A 22,649-nucleotide genomic window follows, 5' to 3' on the forward strand; every position below is an offset into this window, starting at 1 on the left:
TTTATCTCAGAAAACTCAGCATCCCTGTTGACTCCTAGCATGGCCTGGGCGGCTATGAATAAAGATGGGTTAATTTTCCCGGTGCCCACAACAGTGGGGTCACAGGCCTGAAGTGAGACCCTTCACAGTTAATACGCAGAGGGACCAAAAGCACACTGCTCTATGCTACTTAAAACAGCTGACCTATTAGATACTCCTTGTGTGATCATTGGTGCCCAGATTAACTTCTTCTAACATGTTATAGCTAGTTTTGTTTTTGCCTATGGTTACGTCTCTGTTAGGTGTACTCTGGTGTTTTGTAGTTTTCTATTTCCTGATAATGTCCGTTTAGTAGAAAGACGAGAATTTAGATCACTTCATAGCACCTGCCTGCATTATCAACACATTAATCTACATTGTAATTTATGAGTCTTCTTCGTAATAGTAATTTAAGTGACATTCCTTATATCGTTAGAGACTGGAAAGAACTAGAGGCTTATCAGGTATGGTTTTATTGGGGTGCCTTGTGGAAGGGGTTTTCTTAGATGGGGGGTTAAAAATTAGTAATCCTAGAAGAATTTAGCATTTTTTTCTGAAGACATTATTTCCTAACCCAGCAAATTTAAACCAAGTATCATTTATATAAAGACAACATCTACCTGATTAAAATCTGTCAGATTGTTTTTTTTTTCAGCCCCAAGTTAACAGTTCATTTACTTATCCAATTAATGCTTATCACATTTCTTTTACGCTGCAGGCAGTTTCCTAGAAACTGTAGGAGTGGAAAAAAAAGGTGGTTCTTTCCCCCATTGGAGTCTACAATTTGTATAAACCATGACGGCAGAGAAAATACAGTCAGTTCCATGTAGCTGAGGTGAGCATCTGTGGATGTAACCAGAGATAAGAGAATAATGGGGGGAAATTATCTGTTCTGGATATGTACAGACGTTTTCTCTTGCATTAACCACACAATAGAGTATAACCAGTATTTGCATGGCCTGAGATAACTGATTTAAAGGTACAGGCAGTATGTTATATGCAAATGCGAGAGAAGGGACTTGAGTATGTACGGATTTTGTTATCTTTCTCACTGGGTCCTGGGTCCAGTGTGTGCTGTTCATTAGGGAATTAGTAAGCAGCATGAATGGACACAATACAGTGTAACACTAAGAGTTAAAAGTGGTGGAGGAAGATGGAGAGAGAGAGAGAGGGAGGGAGGGAGGAAGGGAGGGAGGGAGGGAGGGAGGGAGGGAGAGAGAGAGAGAGAGAGAGAGAGAGAGAGAGAGAGAGAGAGAGAGTATCCGTTTATCTATTGGCATTGAAACAAGATCAGTACTAGAAACTTAGCTCGTTGTGGTCACAGGACAGTCTTAACCCCTAGGGAATGTCTGTACAGTAACGCAAATGACTGAAGGAGGAGGGAAGCAAGCTTGTTCCCTTCATTTCTTCCCACCGTCTGTCTGCTCCATGGAACGTGGCTATAGTGGACTGAGTACATGGTTGGGTTAGAAGGCACGGACTGACCGTGGCGAATGAAAGTGATGTGGCCCGGGGCAAACCACACTAGAAGCCCTCCTTACCCTCTCTCACACACGAGAAAGCATCTAATTTCAGCCACCACCGGTAGGCGGAAGTTTCCCTGCACCACAACCGCTTCCGAAGTAACTGACACGGAGACTCAGTATTAATTACAAATGCTCAGCCAATAGCTCAGGCTTGTTACTAGCTAACTCTCGCACTTAAATTAACCCATATTTCTTATTTACGCTTTGCCCCATGGCTTGGTGCCTTTTCTCGCTATGGCATGCCCATCTTGCTCTCTCCGTGTCTGTTGGCGACTCTCTGACTCTGCCCCTCTTCATCCCAGTAGCCTCAGTTTGATTGACCCTCCCCTCAACTTTCTCCTGCCTTGCTATAGGGCAGTCAACTTCTTTACTAACCAATGAGAGTGATTCTTACAGTGCACAGAAGGCTTACTCCACAGCAACTGCCAGTTGGCTTAATCTTAGTACAAGATTCTTTCCCTTCTTGCATTCATTGATATGTTTTTCTTTATCCCTGACCTGAGTCCCTAGGCAATAGAGCCAATAGCCAAGCACTTCCTAGGCCTACCCAAGCTGAAGCGCTCAGTAAGAACTGTCACAGGGAAGGGGCGGTATGGTTTGCCATCGCTCCCACCAGCTGCTGGCGTTGACGGCTGCCAGATAGGGAGAAATGAAAGTAGCTCATTTTCCTTGCCTACCCATGATTCTCTCTGGCAGAGCAGAGGTGACCCCCGTTAGGTGACTGTTAATAGCTCCACCAGGGCCTTTCTGTAAGGCATCTCTAATCATTCTTAGTGTAGCAAGAACCCTTGGCAAACCTTATGAGCACACTGGTCTCTGATGTTTCTACATGTTTAACACTCACAGAGTTGCAAGGGAAACAAATGATAAAGAAATGAATATGAGGAAAGAGCTTAAACGATGGGAACATAAAAGCAAAGTTTCAAAGAAAGTAGACAGTAGGCATAGAATAGCAAATTTTCACGGTGGATGCAAGACAATTTTAATGATGAGGATAAGGGGGGATTTTAATATATTTGTAACAAATGTAATTAGAACATAATATTTATGATCTATCCTATAGAATGATACTGTGTAACATGGTAAGTGAAAGACCCAGAGATTGATATTGGGGTTCAGGCTTCAAGCCGAGGTTCAGAAAAGAAAAAGCAGTCAGCCACTAGCTCTCCCTCTACCTCAGGCTGAAAGGACTGAACCATGAGCTCTTCACCAAGCCTCAGACTGCTGCCTCTCCTCAGTGTAGCTGGGGAGAATCCAGAGACTATCTCAGAATGCAGTCTGAGACACTGGGCTCCTGGCTTTTATATACGTTTCTAGGGCTGGGATTAAAGAAAGGCGTGTGATCTCAGGGGTTGAGATCATCTTTGTGTGAGCTGTTTCTCATTAGAACTGGATCAGTTTTGAGTAGTTCAGTGTGGCCTTGAACTAGCAGAGATCTGTCTACCTATATCTCCCAAGCTATGGGATTAAAGGTGTATACGTCCTCTGCCTGATCTCTATAGCTTGTGGCTGACTTTGCTTTCTCAGTCAAGTTTTAATAAATTACAGACAATATATCACCACGATAGTGTTTATTGCCTCCTGCCTTAGTTAGGGTTTTTATTGCTGTGAAGAGACACCATGACCATGGCAACTATCTTTGTTTTTTGCTTTTTCTGTGGCAGGGTTTCTTTGTGTGACAGCCCTGGCTGCTCTGGAACTCACTTTGTAGACCAGGCTGGCCTTGAACTCATAGAGATCTGCCTGCCTTTGCCTCTCAAGTATTGGGATTAAAGGCATGAGCCCATCAGTGCCCAGTCATGGCAACTCTTGTAAGAAAAGATTTAATTGGGGTGACTCACAGTTTCAGAAGTTCAGCTCATCATCGTCATGGTGGGGGAGCATGGTGACATGTAGGCAGACATGGTCCTGGCTGCATCTTGACCAGAAGACAGCAGGACATTGACTAAGACACTAGGCAGTATCTTGAACATAGGAAACCTCAAAACCCACCCCTACAGTGACACACTTCCTCCAACAGGGCCACACCCACTTCAACAAAGTTACATCTCCTAATAGTGCCACTCCTTATGAGATTATGGGAGCCAATTATTATTCAAACTACCGTAGATACCTTTATCACAAAAGGAAATGCTTAATTTTAGCTAGCAACTGGTTACAACTAAGATACACTTTTGAGCCATCCAAATCACCCTTTGATTGGCATCAGTGTGTTTTCTTTAGGATGTGCCCTGGGGGTCACAACCCACTGTTCAGGAGCTCTTACCCGGAGTGGAGTTGATGGCTCATAAGTTATATGCATATTCATCTCTGCTAAATAGTACCAAAATGCCTTATGAATTTACACTCTGTATAGCAGCATATGGGGGCTTTCTGACTTCTCTTTATTATCTTCCTTATGGTCTGATGTAGACGCCTCTTATAACAAATGGGAATCAGTTACAGGGTGATAAAAATTGTGGCAGGCTAAAACAAAGGCCCATTTAATGTTATTACTGCTTGATTGTGTCAAGCTCGTGAAACTGTGCAGAAGGAAGCAGGCACGGTTGCTCTGGGGCAACCTTAACCGGGTAGGAGGACAGTTTCATGTCAGATGCTCGTTTCCTGGATCTACATCTCTGGGCAGATGTGTTCTGTAGTTACCTCCCTGGGGAAGCACTTTTGTGCAGCTATGTGCTAATTTCTGTAGCCACCAGATGGAGGCATAAACCAACTTTTGCATGGTGTGTGTGTGTGTGTGTGTGTGTGTGTGTGTGTGAGTGATTTTTGAGTGTTTAAACTTTAGGTATTTAGAATGATTTAGCTTTCAGCGTACTTTTGTTTTGTGTTTATGTGTTTGGTGATGGATTATTTCATAGAGAAAAGGTGAATTGTAACATTTATGGGTTGCATTGTTACTACTATCAACAATATTAAGAATTAAAAATATTATCAATAAAAGCAAGAATTAAAATGAAAAACAAGTTTCATGCCACATTATTATAAAGAGCATTAATCATCTCACTGAACATTTATTAAGAAACTTTATTATGTTGATCATTGTTTTAGGGAGGGATAAAGAATTTAAAATGCTCTAAGGGAATTAAAGAAACTAACTACTGTATATTTCTTGTGCTTATTAATATATCTTGGTGTTTCTATACTAACTTGCTGCTATTCTTATCAGAGTAACAGAAAAATTGCAAACAGCTCAATATTTAACTATAGCAAGAACTTATTTAATGATTGTATTGATAAAATAAATTTGAATGTCATGCCATTTGTAGATATTTTAAAGGAGTTAGATGTCCTTAGGGGTTTACACAGGGAGATGGATTTGGTACCTGTGAAATTACTTCTCTGGGAGGCAGGAGAAATGTTGCATAGTATTTATGGATGCTTTATTTATCATTTAATATGGCTTTTTTTCTTTCCTTGTTACGAGTTTAGACACCTTTTAGCTTTATGCACTCATCTGCATCCTGACATTTTTCATGAGCAGCAAGCACACATCCATTGTTCAGTGCTCCAGCATCCCAGATACCAACTAGCTGGTGAACTGACTTTTAAACCCAATTTTACTCGAATCTTGCCAGTTGGTTTTAAAGCATTTTGATGATTTGTTGGGTTTTGTTTGTTGTCAGCACTGTGTTGAAGATTGGAATATTAGCACAAGAACTGGCAGGCTGCGTTCAAACACGAGGGCCATGTTACCTTCCCCCGTGTTAGGTGTGTGAGCACACTGCCTAGGGTGTTTGCAAACGTTCTAGGGCCATGTTACCTTCCCCCGTGTTAGGTGTGTGAGCACACTGCCTAGGGTGTTTGCAAACGTTCTAGGGCCTAAGTTCAGATGCCCTTCGGTGACTTGTGAAAGTGTACAAAGAGTTTATGGGAAATCTGAACCCTGCCTTAACCCAGGAGCCTGTCGCATTAGGTCTTCGGGACAGAGCGATGGTGCCGTAGGACACAGGCCTCCCTTGGCCAGACCCTCACTCAGTGCCTGAGTTTCAGTCTCTGGTGCATTCCTTCCTTGGCGACATCTGCCAGGTTAGCTGCATCCTGGTGTGCACCCTGCTGCTGAGTTTACCAGCTGTCTCGCCACCGTTGGGGTGCATGCGTGGGTCACAGGTGGAGAGCCTGTAGAGTTCCGGGGTAGAACTGTGCTTAGCAGCCAACAGAACGGAAATGACTTCTGGCCTCAAATTCTCTTTTCAACTGTGACAAGGAAAGAGAGTGCCCGGATGTCCCGCAGAACGGACAGAGGAGCTCCCAGAGTGATCGCCCACCTCGCTTGGACACTGGAGCTCCCGAAACAGACACTTGTTGCAATGGGGGAAAAAAAACTGGCTCCCAGTCTGAGCATTACTGTATTGGAAGAAGAAAATGATTTGAGATAATTTGAGCAACAAGCTCAGACTGGATATGGAATTGGTCACACGGTCCAAAAAATCTCCCCGCCCTGGAGAGTTCATCTTAACCCAAAGCCTGCAGCTGCTTTCAGCCTGAGCAACACATGGTGTGACGGAAAGGACATCTCCTTAGCAGAGTTTTTAAAGGTTTCTCTCCTGTTTGCGTTTGTTCTTGTCTGTTGGCTGTTGCATCTGGACTCTATATTAAAAGACGCTTGACAGGCTCAGTCCAGGAAAGCAAGCAGACTAACTGCAGATCTTTACCCCTTCCTCTACTCCTCCAAATCCAACCCCAAGTCTCACGCCAGCTCTGGAGCAGACCAGGTGCTGTAGTCTCCCTTCTCTCCCTGCCCTCATCTCCAGGGGATCACACAGATGTTCCCCTCCTGTCTTTGTCCCGTGCTCCTCTCTTTCTCCTAGCCTCCAGCTCCAGGAGGCATTCCCTGGTAACCAGCAGGCTGCTTAGGCCTAGGAAGCAGGTAGGCGAGCTTCATATCTTCACTCTCCGTCCTCTCCACCATAACCAACCTCCTGGTCTCATCCCAGCTCAGTAGCAGACCATTTGGTAGCTCTTCCCACTCCCTGCCCCCATTCCTGGAGCACTAGGCAGATCACAGCAGAGCATCGTGCCTTCTTCCCTCCTGTGGACCCTGTAGCACCTGCTTCCTGTGCTCTTAATAATAGGAACACATTTTACCAGGAACCCCCAATGAACAGGAGCCCGGGAAGACTTCTTACCAGGGAACACACAGCCACGGCTCTATCCCAGAGAGGGGATCAGAAAGCAAGGACCAAAACACCCACCCCAAAGAGGCAAGATCATATGTCAGTACCTAGAATTATAATCTTTCCAAACCAAGATGCCTAGATGCAAGCATAAAAACACAGTGAAAGCCAGGACAATGTGTCTCTATTAGCGCCCAGTATCCCTGCCACAGTAAGCCCAGAATGTTGCAGCAGAGCAGAAGCACTAGACAATGAGATTTAATACAGCCTCCATGAATAGAATAGAGGTTCTTAAGGAGGGAATAAAAGAAAAGCCCTTAGAGAAATCAGTGAGAGCACAGGCAAACAGCGGAAGGAAATGAATAAAATGGTTCATAACTGGAAAGCAGAAATAGAATCAATAGAGAGAACCCAAACCGAGGGAAATCTGGAAATGAAAAATTTAAGAACCTGAACAGGAGCCTCTGAGGCAAGCCTCACCAACAAATATAAGAGATGGAGAAGAGAATCTCTGGCACTGAAGACACAATACAGGAAATGGGGATCTGAGTTAAAGAACATGTTAAAGCTAAAGATAAAAAATAAAAAAATCCCATCAATCCTGTCCTCAACTCCTCGGGAAAACTGAGACACAATGAAAAGACCAAATCTAAAACAATAGGAATAGAGGAGGGAGAAGAGGCCTGGAGAAGGTACAGAAAACATTTTCAAGAAAATCACAGAAGAAAAGTTCCCAAACCTAAAGGAGGAAATGGGAACAAACACAGACACACAAAGCCATGCATTATGCAAATGGTGAGACCTTGACACTCTCTGCCTAGAAGGAAAGTCTCCATCAAATTTCTCCTCTCAGGAATCAGGGAACCCCATGGAATAGGAGAGAGAGAGAGAGAGAGAGAGAGAGAGAGAGAGAGAGAGAGAGAGAGAGAGAGAGAGAGAGAGAGAGAGAGAGAGAGATAGTATAAGAGCCAGCGAGGATGGAGGAAACCAACAAAAACGAGGTCCTCTAAATCAACAGGGTTGGTGCACCTGTGAAATTGCAAGGCTGAGGCAGCACGCACTGGACCTGTGCGGGCCTGCACCAGTTAGAGCGCCGAGCTCAGAGGAGCAGACAGCTTCCCCCATCCTTAACCCAGAATCAGTCTGCAGTTGACAACCACTTACAAAAGAAAGTTTAGTTTGCTCCACCGGAGTCTCACTGGGGAACAAACCACTGTTAAGGATAGGCTGTATGCCCAGAAGTAGATGGCCAACACGAAGTGAACTCAATGGCATCTTTGGAAGTTCCTTGTCTCATAATGTGGTGTCAGGACTCTTCCTTTTTAAAATTCTATCTATCTATCTATCTATCTATCTATCTATCTATCTATCTATCTATCTATCTATCTATCATCTATCTATCTATCATCTATCTATCTATCTATCTATCTATCTATCTATCTATCTATCTATCTATCCTCTCTCTTTTTACCCCATAAGTCCTTTGTGTATATATTATTTTTTGCAGTTTAGTGTGTTTATGGAATTCCTGAGTGTGCAAATGAGTGGGCCTCTGTTTTCTGTGCCTTCTCTTGGGCTCTTTTATTTCTCTTCGCACACTAATATGGTATGTTTCAAAAGTACAATTGAAAATTCAGTCAAAACATGTAAGATCTCAAAAGAATGAGTAACTTATTATTTAAACTACTACTGCATGAAAATCAGGGGTTTGTGCAAAGCACTGTCATGACCTTATACTCACACAGTTGTAGGGAATATCTAATTTATATTGGGTGCATAAAAGTTGCCTATAAAGACAACCTATGCAAATTGTTAGTAGATAATAAATAGAAAACAAAGCACACCTACAAATCCCACTGTGTGCTGGAGCCCCAAACAGCTCTTGATTTTGCGATGTAAGGATGCCAGTCTCTGGATGACGTATCATCTTCAAGGCTATAGTCTTCTTTTGAAAGCAGCACTTGTCCTTTTACTATTCATCACTCTTGGGATGCTGGATTGAATCTTATCATTTATGCTTGTGTGTTTGTCTAATCAGCTTCCCCGTCAACATTGAAAGACTGGAAGTAAGAAAAAAATCCTTGTCAAATTCTTCCAAGGGCCTGGATCTGGAGGGAAGTGGGCTTCATTTTCCAAATTATTTTCTTTATGTATAAAGGCAATTCATTGTTTTAAAAATATAAATCCTGTGATGTGTGCAGGGAGAGAAAGATAGAACTGCTCTTGACAAAGATGCATAAGACCTTTGGGCCTAACAACAGGCCCATGTATTGTGGCATCTGATGACTGTTTTTAAACTCTTGTTTTTATTTCCTAGTTTCCATAATTTTGAAGACTACATTAATATAATGAGTGAGTCTTTCTCTGCCCAACCAGCCAGCTTCCAAACAAAACAACTTTCTTCTTCTTCTTCTTCTTCTTCTTCTTCTTCTTCTTCTTCTTCTTCTTCTTCTTCTTCTTCTTCTTCTTCTTCTTCTTCTTCTTCTTCTTCTCCTTCTCCTTCTCCTTTGGGGGTGTTTTGAGACAGGGTTTCTCTGTGGTTTTGGAGGCTGTCCTGGAATTGGCTTCTATAGACCAGGCTGGTCTTGAACTCACAGAGGTCTGTCTGCCTCTGCTAGTGCTGCGGCCAAAGAAGCACGCCACCACCGCCTGGTCAAATAAAACTTCTTATCAATTATGAAAGCTTGCCTATAGTTTAGGCTTGTTCCTAACTAGCTCTTATAACTTGGGTTAACCCATTTATATTAACTTGCACTCTATCACATGGTCTTACCTCTCTTCCATCCTGCACCTCCCATTTCCTCTCCATGTCTCCTGGCATCTCCATAGCGTCTAGATCATTTCTCCCCTCCCTTTCTCTGCATATTGTCTAGATTATTTCTCCCCCTCCCTTTCTCTGCATAGTGTCTAGATTATTTCTTCCCCTCCCTTTCTGTGTATAGTGTCTAGATTATTTCTCTCCCTCCCTTTCTCTGCATAGTGTCTAGAATATTTCTCCTCTGCTCTTTCTCTCCCTGGCAATTCTGACTAAACCTCCTGCCAAGCTATTGGCCGTTCAACTTTTTATTAGACCAATCACAGCAAACATATCTTCACACTGTGTACAAATATCCCACAACATTTCCCTCTTTTTGTCTAAATGAAAAAGAAAGGTTTTAGCTCTAACATAGTAAAACCATATACAATAAGAACAATTATCAAGTAAGAATTACATTCACAATATTTAGTATATATGTGTTTGCTAAATTTGGAGAAAGTACTGTACCATCTATTCTATCTTAGTGAGTTCAAAGTTATACCTAAGCCATTTTATAATGTAACTTGTATTAGTATCCTAAAAATATCTTTTTAGACCTGTAACATCTTATTAGACACACAACTTGAGCCTTTGTTTCTCAACCTTATAAATTTTATATCTCTTATGTAAGTTTTTTCTTGAATTTGGTAACAAGGAAAACTGTATACTATCTAATCTTCATTTCCCATCAGAGACCAAAGAAGGATGCAATGTTACCTGAGTAAACAGGAAGTGCAGAACAAGCAACTTCTCAAACTATAGAAATGACAGAAACAACTGGCTGCATGGATTGTTACTCTAGGTTTCTCTGCAATGTTGGGGCATCCATCTTCAGCCTACAGGCCTAGAATATCTGGCAGACTCTTCAATAAAGCAGGAATTTTGAATGATTGTCCTATCTTGTCTTGGCAAAGTTCAGTAGTCTCTCTCTCTTTTGTGTCCTGCTTATCCAGTTACTGTCAGCAGCTGAGGCAAGGGCAGTTTCTTGCCCAAATGGCTAGTTTTGCCAGAATGAAAGCAAACACCATGTGGAGGTTCTTCAATGCCCACCATATCTTTTTGAAGTAAATTGGTGCTATCAAGAGCAGATGTGTTTTACTGTCATGAAAAGCCTTAGGTTATTAAAACATCTTAAATGCCATATTCTGTAGGTCTCTGAAGTGTTTGGAGAATTATCTGTCTATCTAAAATACATCTCCGTTTGACCTTGGAAACATACCTAACATGGGAGCAAATTTGATTGTTAGATGGATAATCACTAACCTGTATTTCTTAATTATCCTAAATATTTTGTAATAAAAACTTTCAAGGACTAGAAATTTACATATCATTGTTAAATATGCGATATAGGTACAATACTTTAAACAAGAATAGAAACAGATGTACAATATAACAAAAATAACCTTAAATTTGTATCAATATACAAAAATATCTTCAAAAAGAGTAAAAGCATATATAGAGTATTTTCTAACAAAAATAACCTTAAATTTGTATCAATATATGCAATTCGATACCAATGTAAAATATTAGAGATTAATAGTTGCTTTTTAGTTTGAAGTCAATTTAGTAATCTATCCTGTTATCCTATCACCAGAAAGAAATCCTTGAATCTAATGTTCCTTGATTGTCCCTTACCATGACCAGTAACAATATGCAACCAAGCCCCCCAAATTATGATAAACATCCATAATCTACTAAAAGACCAAAAACCATCCATCCCACCTCTCAGGAATCTGGGCATCATGTACTCTAGACTGCTTTCTGGGAGTGATGGGAGTGATGACATCTTTAGGGGACACTGAGAAAACTGAGATAATGGTCAAGTCCTTGGAAAATTAGCTGTATTATTTTTGTTTAGTCTCTGTGTGATGGGAAAGTGTAGAACTTATCCGATGTCTTGTCTGGATAGTCTGTGAGGCTGGACCATTTTAGCTAGCAGCTTTGAAGTTGTTCTGGATGCAGAATTGGGGGACACTGTAATAGAGGAATTTTGAGAGGCTGGATCACTTGAACTACTTGTCTTTATTAGTGTCTTGTCCTTATTTTCCGAAAACACATTAATTTTTAAAGGTAACATACATGTCTATATTAACACAAATATGGAATGTGCAGTGTGAACAAGTGAGTTTAAAGATGATTTTTTTTGATTTATGTTTGAGCAGGAAAAAGGCATCTGTCAACTTTATAAGTCTGTTTGGGCTGTATAAACAAACATATATTCATGCCATACGAAAGGATGGCATGCAATAATAAGTCACGAGGACCCTGTAGCCAACAATATTTATCATGTTTCGTCCAGTCTCAGAGATGTTCCCATAGTAGAAGGATCAGCATATATGTGACCTTATCTTAGTCTTTCCTGCATTCTTTTTTCTTTTTATGTGTGTAGTCAAGATTTTCAGGAGGTCTCCCCTAATCAAATCTGATCTTTTTTAATTTTGAAGAGAACCATAACTTTTTGTTTCCCCATGGAAACAGGCATAACCTCTTCCCCCAATGCAATATATTTTCTGACTTCCATTTTGAAGTTAAGACATTCTTAGAGTATATAGGTTGGCTTAATTTAGCAGTTTCCAAAATCCTATGTTTTTCAGAAGCTATTGTCTTTTTTGTTAATAGGGTTTAAAAAATTCAACGTCAGCAAAGTACCACACAGGATCCAGATACTCTGTGTATTTCCCATATTTATGTGGTTTATTCAGTGTACATTACTTCATTATTTCTTCAAAGACTTCATTATTTTTAAATTATTTTTCTATGGCCATCTATACCCATTTTCTTTTCTTTCTTAGCATCTAAGCACATTTTTTTTCGAGACAGGGTTTCTCTGCATTGTTTTGGAGGCTGTCCTGGAACTCGCTTGGTAGACCAGACTGGCCTCGAACTCACAGAGATCCACCTGCCTCTGCCTCCCGAGTGCTGGGATTAAAGGCATGCGCCACCACCACCCGGCTCTAAGCACATTTTTAAACACTATATCTGTTCAGAGGTTCTCTTGGTCTGGACCTGCCTTTATTAAGTGCCTGCAGACATGCACTTGCAATGTCCTCTGACATGTGAGCCAAACCTTAAACTGCCGTGTCAGCCACCACACGGCTCAGCTTGTTGGCACTGACTTCTGGCTACAGCCCTCCGGCAGTGGTCTGTAACTGCCTCTGTGTTCTGAGCACCAGCCCACATGAGAGACGGCAGGACTAGGAAGTCATGCGTGTTTGGCTCCTTGTCCAGAACTTTTCTTAGCTTTTTCAGGACCTATGCTTGGATATTTGAGCCTCCACATTGGATGCCATAGGTAATAGATTTTTCTTTTTGTGCCACCAGCTCACAAATAATGACACAGAATTATTATTAATTATGAAAGCTTGGCCTACAGCCTGGGCTTGTTTCTATCTAGCTCTTGCAACTTAAATTAACCTATTTATATTAATCTATGTTCTATTACTTGCTGTTACCTCTCTTCTGTCTCATGCCTCCTGTTTTCTCTCCGTGTCTCCCGGCTTCTCCCATGTGCTTAGATTCTCCCCCCCCCTCTTCCTTTCTTTCCCTGGAAACCCCGCCTATACCTCTTGCCTAGCTATTGAGCATTCAACTTTTTATTAGGCAAATACATCTCCACATGGCTTACAAATATCCCATAGCATGTCAATACCATTCTTATTTCATACCTCTTTCTGTTGGAATCAATTGTCCCTGAGTCTGCTTTTCAGAAGAGGCATATCTGTCAATCCGTGCTACTAGAGCTTTTTCTATGACAATCCTTACTTGACAGGTCACTCCTCATATCTGTGTGGCTTCCCTTCTCATTTAAAAGGGACTTCACAATTTCTACCTTATATCCTGAAATGTGTTAACGGTACCCAATTCGTGCTCCTAAATGTTTCCTCTTTTACTCTAAGGGAGTGTTACTAATACTCTTTCACACCATGGGGACCATCACATTCTGTCTCGTCCATTTGGTACACAGTGCCATATATACTGGGTTTTTGTTGGTGGTGTTACTCCTATCTTACTCATATCTGGTTTCCTTTGTAATGATGATGTTTACACGTTACTAATTAAAACAAAAACAGCCAGCACGAATCTCAAAGAAAATGACTTGCCAGAGGGAACAAAGAAAATAATTTTGGAGCGGCTGGTTCGTTTCCATCATTTTCTTGTAACCTGTTGTGCATGCCTGCCTTGAAGCTCATTTTCTCCCCTCTCACTCTGCAGTATTTCCATACACTTGTTCTATAAATGGCACTTTGGAGAGGGGCTTGGCTTTACAGTAAGTGGAATCACTGCATCAACACTGTGCTCGTCTGTTCATGGTATCCATTCAGTGAAGGGAGTCCAATCTCTATCATAGAAATAAATAAAAGGAAATGTGGATTCCAATCCATTTGGGGCCATATGTATAAGTGATAAATACTATTTGTGTCATGCTTTGACCTAATGTAGCAGCATATTTTTCCATATAAATGTTTTTAAGTTAAATTTTTAGTCTTTTACTTTTTACTGTGCCCTCCTTACCTTATTTAAGGTACACTTTTCCTTTTTCCATGTTTGGAGTGTTTGTTTACATTTTCCCTTGGCTTGATTGTGGTGCCCTGTTAGGTTACATACTGTTTCACTTAGCATATGAACTGCCATGTATCCCAGGATACTTTCCCTTTCTGTAGTCTAAGGTATTTATAATACTTGTTTCTATTTCTTTAGGAAAGAAAGCAAGCCCATTTATTTATTTATTCACAAGTTACTTCATTAGGCATACCATTCTTTTTAAAATTGAAAATATATTCTTTTCTCATAAACATATCCTTATTAAAGTTTGCCCTCCCTCTGCTCCTACCATTTCCACCCCACCTCTCCTCCTCTTTGGATACACTCTTTTTCTATCATTAGAAGACAACAGGCTTCTAAGAGATAAAACCAAAATAAATGACGAAATAATACATAATAAGATGAAGCAAAAACTATCATATCAAAGTTGCACTTAACAGCCCAACAGGAGGAAAGGGGTCCCAAGAGCAGGGGCAAGAGTCAGAGACTGTCTCGTTCTCACAGTCAGGAGCCCCACGAAATTACTAAGCTAACAGCTATAATACATAGGCAGAGGACCTGGTGCAGACCCTGTGCTTGCTGCCTCAGTCTCTGTGACCTCACACGCACCTTGCTCAGCTGACTCAGAGGGCCTTGTTCTCCTGGTGTCCTCCATCCCCTCTGGCTCTTACAGTCTTTCTGCCTCTTTAGGAAACAAGTCTTTTAATGTCAATGAACCAACATAATCCAGACCACTTTTTTGTAGCCATGAAGCCGCAACCTATAAATCCATACTAAAAAGAAAAACTCCAAAATGAAGTTTAAACATGGAATCTTAGAAAATACTTCTAAATAATTCTCATGTTGCAAATATCATGATGAAAAAATCAAAATATTTATACACTTAAGGATAACATATTTGCTATCAAAATTTTTGAGTTTTATGGTTTAATGAATACACTGAGAATTAAACACCTCAAACCTACACAGGGATCTCAAAGAGCTAGGAAAATAGGAAGAAAAGGAATCTGATGATATGTAGGGACAAGTATAATATTTTATAAGATAATTCCAACAAAAGTACGCAAATAATTAATGGACGAAGAACTAAATAACTGCAACCCCCAGAGAGGGTCCTTTCCTGTGACTCTTCAGTCTTACCAACACTGTTTACTATCTGGGCAAAAATTCATTTTGATATAAACTCATTTCCACCTACTTGTCTGATTGATAGCAATTTATTTGTTACTGACTTTGACATGCACTTTTTTTCTCTCTCTCAAAATGCCTTGAAGTTTAAAACTTTGGTTTAGAAACATAAAATTTAAACTGAGCAGGTGTGTGGCTAATTACATTAAGTGAAAATTTGTAACTTTATAAATACAATGGTAATGAAGCTTCCAGATTAACACTTGTAAACATCTGAACCATTATTATAACACAGCTGCTATGCAGCTATGTTGTCTACAAACAATAATAACTGACATTTATTTTGTCCTTCATCTGGTGTGAGAGGAACCAACTCTGATAATTTATAGATTGCTTGATTTAAACCTTAACTTACTGTTTATTAAGTTTCCATATCAGAAAGACTCTGGGAAAATATGCATGACTATGAATCTTCATTGTTTTAAGAATAGCAGTGTTATACAATAAATAGGTGATTGTCATGTAGCTATGTGGGCTTTAATTATATTAGCTGTTGAGTAAAATCTGTAAGGAAAACAATCTTTCCTTTGTTTGCTAAAGCTCACACAGCCTGGCATGCCTGAAAAAAAATAGTAGTTCAATTAGAAGTAGCCAAAACCATGAGAAAGAATGCTGAAAACAGTGCATCATGCCAACTGGATTCTGATAAGTCTGATGCATTTCTTCTCTTTCTTTTTCTTCCCCTGTTCTCATCCCCTGGGAATAACAGCTGAAACACTGTCAAGACTGTGCACAGTAAATTAAGTTTCACAGGGACCATTAAACTGTATTTTTAATTTATCACTTGCAAGAGTTGTAAGTACCTATTAAGATTTGCTTTTAAAATAATAGAACTTTTTTTTAAGCTGAGAGAGTTTGCAATAAAGTTTTCACAGGAACTATTAAATTTATTTTAAGATTTCTCTTACAGGAGTTGTAAATAGCCTAATTAAAAAGTTTTGACTGTTGAAAAATTTAAACTTTTTTCTAAGTTAAGTTTAAGAAGATTTGTAATCTGCTGTGGGATGAAGTTTCTCTATGCAAGACACAGATCTGTGCGTACAGAAGAATGTCCTTAGGTGTAGGGAGAGGCGTACCCATAGTCACACCTGTTTCCATCTTACAGACTGATCCTTAGCTGAATTACAGCAGATCACCATTGGAGATTGAAGGTTTTGTAACTGGATTGGTGTTTACATTAATCCTTTGATAGTGTGCAAAGTACCTTCTGGTACCATGACCACTAACTAGACGGGTAGAGTGAAGGCTGTAGATAGGCACCAGCTTGACTTTTCTGTGTTCAATGAATTTTGTAGGTGTAGGTGTTGTCTTCAGCAATGTGATCTTACCATCAGTTTGTGGAGAGCCACCAATAACCTTGGCAATACCTTAGGTTGTTTAGGGCTTCCCATGGGATTCCTTTGGCTAAGAATTTGATTAGATGTAACACATTCCCAGTACTAGAAGCTTCCTTTAGTGACAAGAAATGTCTAGTTGGGGCTCTGTCTCCCTTGTTATTTGGTGATTTCATTTAGAACAGTTTTGTATTTGTGTATATTTTAGGAGGCTTCCTAAATTGTATTGGGTTTCCATACAATTCCTTGAATGGCCCTTAGTTTTAGCTGCCCCTCCCCATACTCCCTCCCTGTGCCCTTCTTACCCCCTCCTATTTGATCCTCCCATTCCATTTCCTCCCCCTTTCTATCTGTAACTAATTCATTTCCCTTTCCTAGGGAGATGGGAACAAACAGAGACCATTGCCAGACAATATTCAGAGAGTGAGCAACTTTGGAACATTCAGCCCTAAAAGGGATTTCTTCATCAAATCCACCCCCTCAGTGCTCACGAAACTCTGGAAGAAGAGACAGAAAGAATGTGAGAGCCAGAGGGGACTGAGGACACCAAGGAATGAAAGCCTTCTAAATACAGCACATACGAAGTCACAGAGACTGTGGCAGCATGCACATGTCCTGCGTGGGTCTGTGTCAGATGGTTCCTAGAGCTGAAAACAAGTGGACACACGCCCCATCCTGACCCAGAAGAAAGTGGGCACACGCCCCATCCTGACCCAGAAGAAAGTGGGCACACGCCCCATCCTGACCCAGAAGAAAGTGGACACACACACCCCATCCTGATCCAGAAGAAAGTGGACACACACCCCATCCTGATCCAGAAGAAAGGGGACACACTCCCCATCCTGACCCAGAAGGAAAGTGGACCATGCCCCATCCTGACCCAGAAGGAAAGTGGACACACACACTCCATCCTGACCCAGAAGAAAGTGGACACACACTCCATCCTAATCCAGAAGAAAGTAGACACACACCCCATCCTGATCCAGAAGGAAAGTGGACACACACTCCATCCTAATCCAGAAGAAAGTAGACACACACCCCATCCTGATCCAGAAGGAAAGTGGACACACACTCCATCCTAATCCAGAAGAAAGTGGACACACACCCCATCCTGACCCAGAAGACAGTGGACCACGCCCCATCCTAATCCAGAGGAAAGTGGACACACGCCCCATCCTGACCCAGAAGCAGTAGCCAAATGGCAACCACTTGGAAATGAAAAATTTGTTTTCTCCAAGGGAGTCTCACCGGGCAAAGACTAGTCTTAAGGGTAGGCTGCTTGCCCAGCAGTAGATGGCCAACACAAAAAGAACTCAGCAGCATTTTTGGGAGTTCTCTGTCTCACAATGTTGGTCACGGAACTTTCTTTTTAACCTTACAGGTCCTGTGTATATATGTTCTGGCTTCTGGTTTCGTATTTTTGTGGGGTTCTCATGGGTGTGGATGTGTGTGTCTCAGCTGCTAATATGCATTTCTTGTGCTTTTTCTTTGGCTCTTTTTCTTGCTTGGTTGTTTTGCCCTATTCTAATTTTTTATTTTATTCTACTTTTACTCTTTAGATGCCTTTTTGTTTTCTAAGGAGAGACAGAAAGGGTGTGTATCTGTATGCAGGAGGAGGTGAGGAAAAGTAGGGGGAGGGAAACAGTAATCAAAATATATTGTATGAAAAAAACCTATTTTCAATAAAAGAAAAAATGGGATTTATAATTATTCCACTTAGGATTCAATTTCTACCTTTCACTCAGTCACAGATAAATTCTTCCAAGGACCATAGACCTCACAATTTAATATATTTCTCCAGTAAAACCATGCGCATTCTAAAACTTTCACACATACAGGAGAACAGAGAAAAGCTAACGCTGAGCCTCATGTACCTGCCACCCAGCTTCTGGCTTTCGTGTTTTCCTAGATTTATCCAGAGGGATGAGACTTTCTCTGTTCCTCCTTTAAGCATGGATTGTGTTTTGGATGTATTTTAAAGGAAGCTGTAAATGTCATTATACTTTTTTTCATAAGTACGTCATCATGTTGCTCATCACATTTAAATATCTGTAGTTTTCATTTCAAATAGAAATTTACAGGAAGTGGACATGGTCTCCCAGCCTTAACAAAGAAGGAAACTCCAAATGACAACTGCTTGCAAAGGAAAAATTAATTTTCTTCAATGGAGTTTCACTGAACATATAAACCACACTTAAGGGCAGGTCCCCATGCCCAGCGGTAGATGGTCAGCACAAAACAAACTCAATGTTTTTTGTATATATATATATACATATATATATATATATATACGTGTGTGTGTGTTTAATATTTATTTATCTGGATATTTTAAAATCCTGGTTTTATGCTTGCATATTGTGGGTTTTGATTTTGTGTTTTTATGGTGTGTGTGTGTGTGTGTGTGTGTGTGTGTGTGTGTGTCTGGGTGAATGTGTGTCTCTTAGGCTTTTTTGTTTTAAATAATTCTGTTTTTTTTTGGTCTTTTGTTCTAAAGAAAGAGAAAGTGTGGAGTTGTTTAGCTGGGGATGTGGAGGGGATCTGGGAGGATAAGGGGAAGGGAAATGGTATTCAGAATATATTGTATGAATTTTCGATAAAAAGGAAATTTACATGCTATAACTTCATGAACTTTAATGCCACATTCGGTTTTGACAAATGCATGCCTGTGCTATTTGGATCCTTATAAGAATACACAGGACATTAACTTGTTCACCAGAGACAGGGCATCTCATGGGACCTGGAACAGGACAGAAGCTAGCAAGCCCCAGAAACCCTCTTGTCTCTATAGTGCCGGGGTTACAGGCTGCCGTGAGACCATGTCTGGCCTTTTAAATGGGTGCTAACATCTGAACTCTGGTCCTTGTGTTCATGCAGTGAGAAATCTCATTTACTGAGCTACCTTAGGGGAAAAAATGTTTAACTTGAGAGTTCCATGACAGGCCCAGATTTCTCAACTTCTTTAAAATCCATCTTTCTCTAAATTCCTTGCTTTAGTAGGGTAGCTTATTTTGCATGAAAAAAAGATTACCATGATTAAAGAAGGAGCACAAGAGAGGTTGAAAACGGTAGGATGATTGTGCAATAAGAAATGCTGGAAAAGATGTTTCGAAGCAGCTGTGAACAAGATGCATTAGGGTTTTTATAAGTATTGCTGTGACATAGCAGTTTTAAAGAAATTCAAGTAGGGCTGTTAAGAGTGTTTGACTCCAATCACGGTTCTTCCTTTGGTAGGAAGTACCCATTGATGCTGGTTTTATCAGGGCTGTGGTGATAAGTCCAATACGCATAACAAGAGGCACACCGTGCTGTGTTCTTTCTTCATTTGGCTTTGTATTGAATGAGCACAAATCCTAAGCGTACAGAATGACACACCCTTCTAACACAGCACACTACCCAAGGCGTTTGTAGACTGACTTTTCAAACACAACATACCAGTCAAGGTGTTTGTAGACTGGATTTCAATATTTTAAAATGCTTGCTGGTGAGGAACAGCCAAAGTGATAGCTAGACTCCAGGAAAATTTAAATATCCCCCAGCAGGTTTTGGGGAGGTGAGTGGACTACTTACATGCTTGTACGTGGTGAACTGCAGTTATTGAAAGAAAGGAGGTATGGTGAGCTGGGTCAGCAGATAAACTTGCGGCCAAGCCAGGTGACCTGAATTTGATCCCTAGAACCCACATGGTGGAGAGAGAGGACTGACTCCTGCAAGTTGTCCTCTGACCTCTACTCTTGTACTGTGGCATGCATGTACACACATGTACATGCACACAGAATGAATAAATAAACATTTCTTTTTTAAAAAAACATGGATGCTGGAATCTTGGGACTAATTTAAATCTTTTCACTTTTCCCTCAAAAATAAGAACGGGGGAAAGATAGGAACAAGGAGTTGGCAAGGGAATGTTGAGTTAGAAACGTACCATTGTAAACAGCAAGACTCCAGTTAAAAATTGGGAGAGCACTGGAGAAAGGTGGTTTGCTGGCTCATAACCAAAAGGATAACGGCGGATTTTGCTTCAGCCACAGCTGGATGGAGGATTTGAAGTAACAGCACCGGGCGCCCTCCCTTTTCCTCAGACTCCCCCCTTATCTTCCATGTCCTCCTTTTCTGGGCTCTGGCAGAGAACTGGCCTCGACGTCCGCACCAGCCTTATAGCAGGAAGAACGCTGCTTTTCTCAAACTGGAGCAGCCTCTGGGACTGAGGGTGAGTTGCCTGACATGGCTGACTTACTGTGTGGGATCAGTCACTGGGGTGCGCAGGGCCACTTAATTGGTGAGGCCTTATGCTCAGTGCTTCCTGCTGTTTACAGAGGGTAGAAGTAAGCCTTTCCCACTGCCACGTGGGAAGGCTAGGGAGCTGTACAAGGAAAGGATAGTTTCTTTAACCATTACGGTGACTTACACACCGTAAGATAATGGGTGTTGAATTAAAAATGAATGCAAAGGGAGGGAAAAAAAGACATAGATGATAGATGAGGGGGATGCACAGGAAAGAGACGGCAGAGAGAAGAGGAGGACAAAAGTAAGAAACAAACACAGAGTAAAGTGGGGATGGAAGGAATGAAAGTTTGACTTAATGGAAACCCACGGGGACTGACAAGAGGAGCCGCATTGGCTGAAGAGTCTGCACAGGTTTACATGTTGAAAAGAGTGGGTCTTTCATCCTTGGCCTTTCAAGCTGACTTTGAAAACACAGCATCTCATTTGACCCCAGGCTGAGTATCATGTGCCCCAAGGCCTTTCATATTTTCCGTAGACCCAAATATTTACTCAAAATTTTCCTCACAGCTTCTTTGACCTCCTTATTTCTCAAGCTGTAGATGATGGGGTTTAACATTGGAGTCACCACTCCGTAAGACAGCCCGATGATTTCGTCAGATGCCGTGGTGTGCTTTGACTTGGGTTTCATATACATAAAAAGGGCTGAACCGTAGAATAAGATGACCACAGTTAAGTGGGCTGAGCAGGTAGAAAATGCTTTCTTTCTTCCTTCGGCGGAATTAATTCTCAGGATGGAAGAAAGGATAAAAACATAAGACACAAAAATTGACAGCAGGGGAATCATTAGCAAAACAATACTGGCCACGGTCATGATGAGTACATTCGTGGTGATGTCGGAGCACACCAGTTTGAGAAGAGCCAGAATCTCACAGGTAAGGTGATCAATGACATTATTACCACAGAAAGGTAACACCATTGTCAAGACCGTTTGCACCAGAGAGTTCAGACAGCCTACGACCCAGGACCACACAGCCATGTGCACGTATAACACCTTGTTCATGATTACGGGATACCTCAGTGGATTGCAAATGGCTGCATACCTATCATAGGCCATCACAGCCAGGAGGACACACTCTGTGGAGCCCAAGCCCAGGGAGATAACCATTTGCAGAGCACAACCCAGGAACGAGATAGATTTTCTCTCTGACATAAACATGATTAGCATTTGAGGAATGGACGAGGATGTGTAGCAGATATCCAAAAAAGAGAGGTTCCCAAGAAAGAAGTACATGGGGGTATGGAGCCGAGAGTCCAGGACACTGATGATGATGAGGAGGCTGTTTCCCAGAAGGATTATCAAGTACATGATGAGACAGAGCACAAACAGGAAAAGCTGGAGTTCTGGATACTGGGAAAGTCCCACCAGGAAGAATTCTGTCACTGCAGAGTCATTCCCCATCTTCATACACTTGCCTCACCTGCAGAATCCATTCAAGGACGTGACTCAAGGAAACTTAGGGTTTGGATAGAGATTCGTAAGGTAACTCTCACATACATTATCTTCTTTGGGTCTTAGAAAAGTTCCTACAATCAGCAAGTGCAGTTATTGTATTTTCCCACTAAAAATGGAAGAGACATAGATGGGCAATATTGTTTAGCATCAAATGGCATCAGAGAACTGGAATTGCATTGTGAAGGGTCAGTTCTCTATTTGAATGCAGTCTCAGGTCAACTTCTTTCAAGTGTGGCCACATTAGTATTTTTATTAATGAATATTTTGAAATGAAGCTGTCTCTTTTCTTTTGAAATAGGGTTTCTCTGTGTAGTCCTGGCTGTCCTTGAACTTGCTCTGTAGACCAGGCTGGCCTCAAACTAAGAGATCCACCTGCCTCTGCCTCCTGAGTCC

At 41.2% G+C, this 22,649-nt stretch overlaps 1 protein-coding gene, 1 long non-coding RNA gene and 1 other non-coding gene across 4 annotated transcripts; 2 read left to right on the forward strand and 1 right to left on the reverse strand.

The window, feature by feature from the left end:
• Nucleotides 1-2: 2 nt before the first annotated feature.
• On the forward strand, nt 3-18,524 carry LOC121136875. 2 transcript variants are annotated; one of them, XR_005874050.1, is made up of 3 exons: nt 3-482; nt 737-853; nt 16,898-18,524. It is a non-coding gene; the product is annotated as an uncharacterized LOC121136875 (long non-coding RNA). The 2 variants fall into 2 exon arrangements; XR_005874051.1 differs by lacking the exon at nt 16,898-18,524 and adding an exon at nt 10,148-10,328.
• LOC121139060 lies at nt 8,847-8,966 on the forward strand. Its single transcript, XR_005875914.1, has one exon. It is a non-coding gene; the product is annotated as a U6atac minor spliceosomal RNA (small nuclear RNA).
• A 2,646-nt stretch (nt 18,525-21,170) lies between the features above and the next one.
• LOC101837531 (olfactory receptor 13D1) lies at nt 21,171-22,208 on the reverse strand. Its single transcript, XM_005076482.3, has one exon. It carries the CDS (start codon nt 22,206-22,208, stop codon nt 21,264-21,266), a length of 945 nt encoding a protein of 314 aa, XP_005076539.1. The 3' UTR covers nt 21,171-21,263.
• Nucleotides 22,209-22,649: the final 441 nt, after the last annotated feature.

Source organism: Mesocricetus auratus, unplaced genomic scaffold (assembly GCF_017639785.1).
Source record: "Mesocricetus auratus isolate SY011 unplaced genomic scaffold, BCM_Maur_2.0 Super-Scaffold_6730, whole genome shotgun sequence".
In the NCBI taxonomy this organism is placed as follows: Eukaryota; Metazoa; Chordata; class Mammalia; order Rodentia; family Cricetidae; genus Mesocricetus; species Mesocricetus auratus.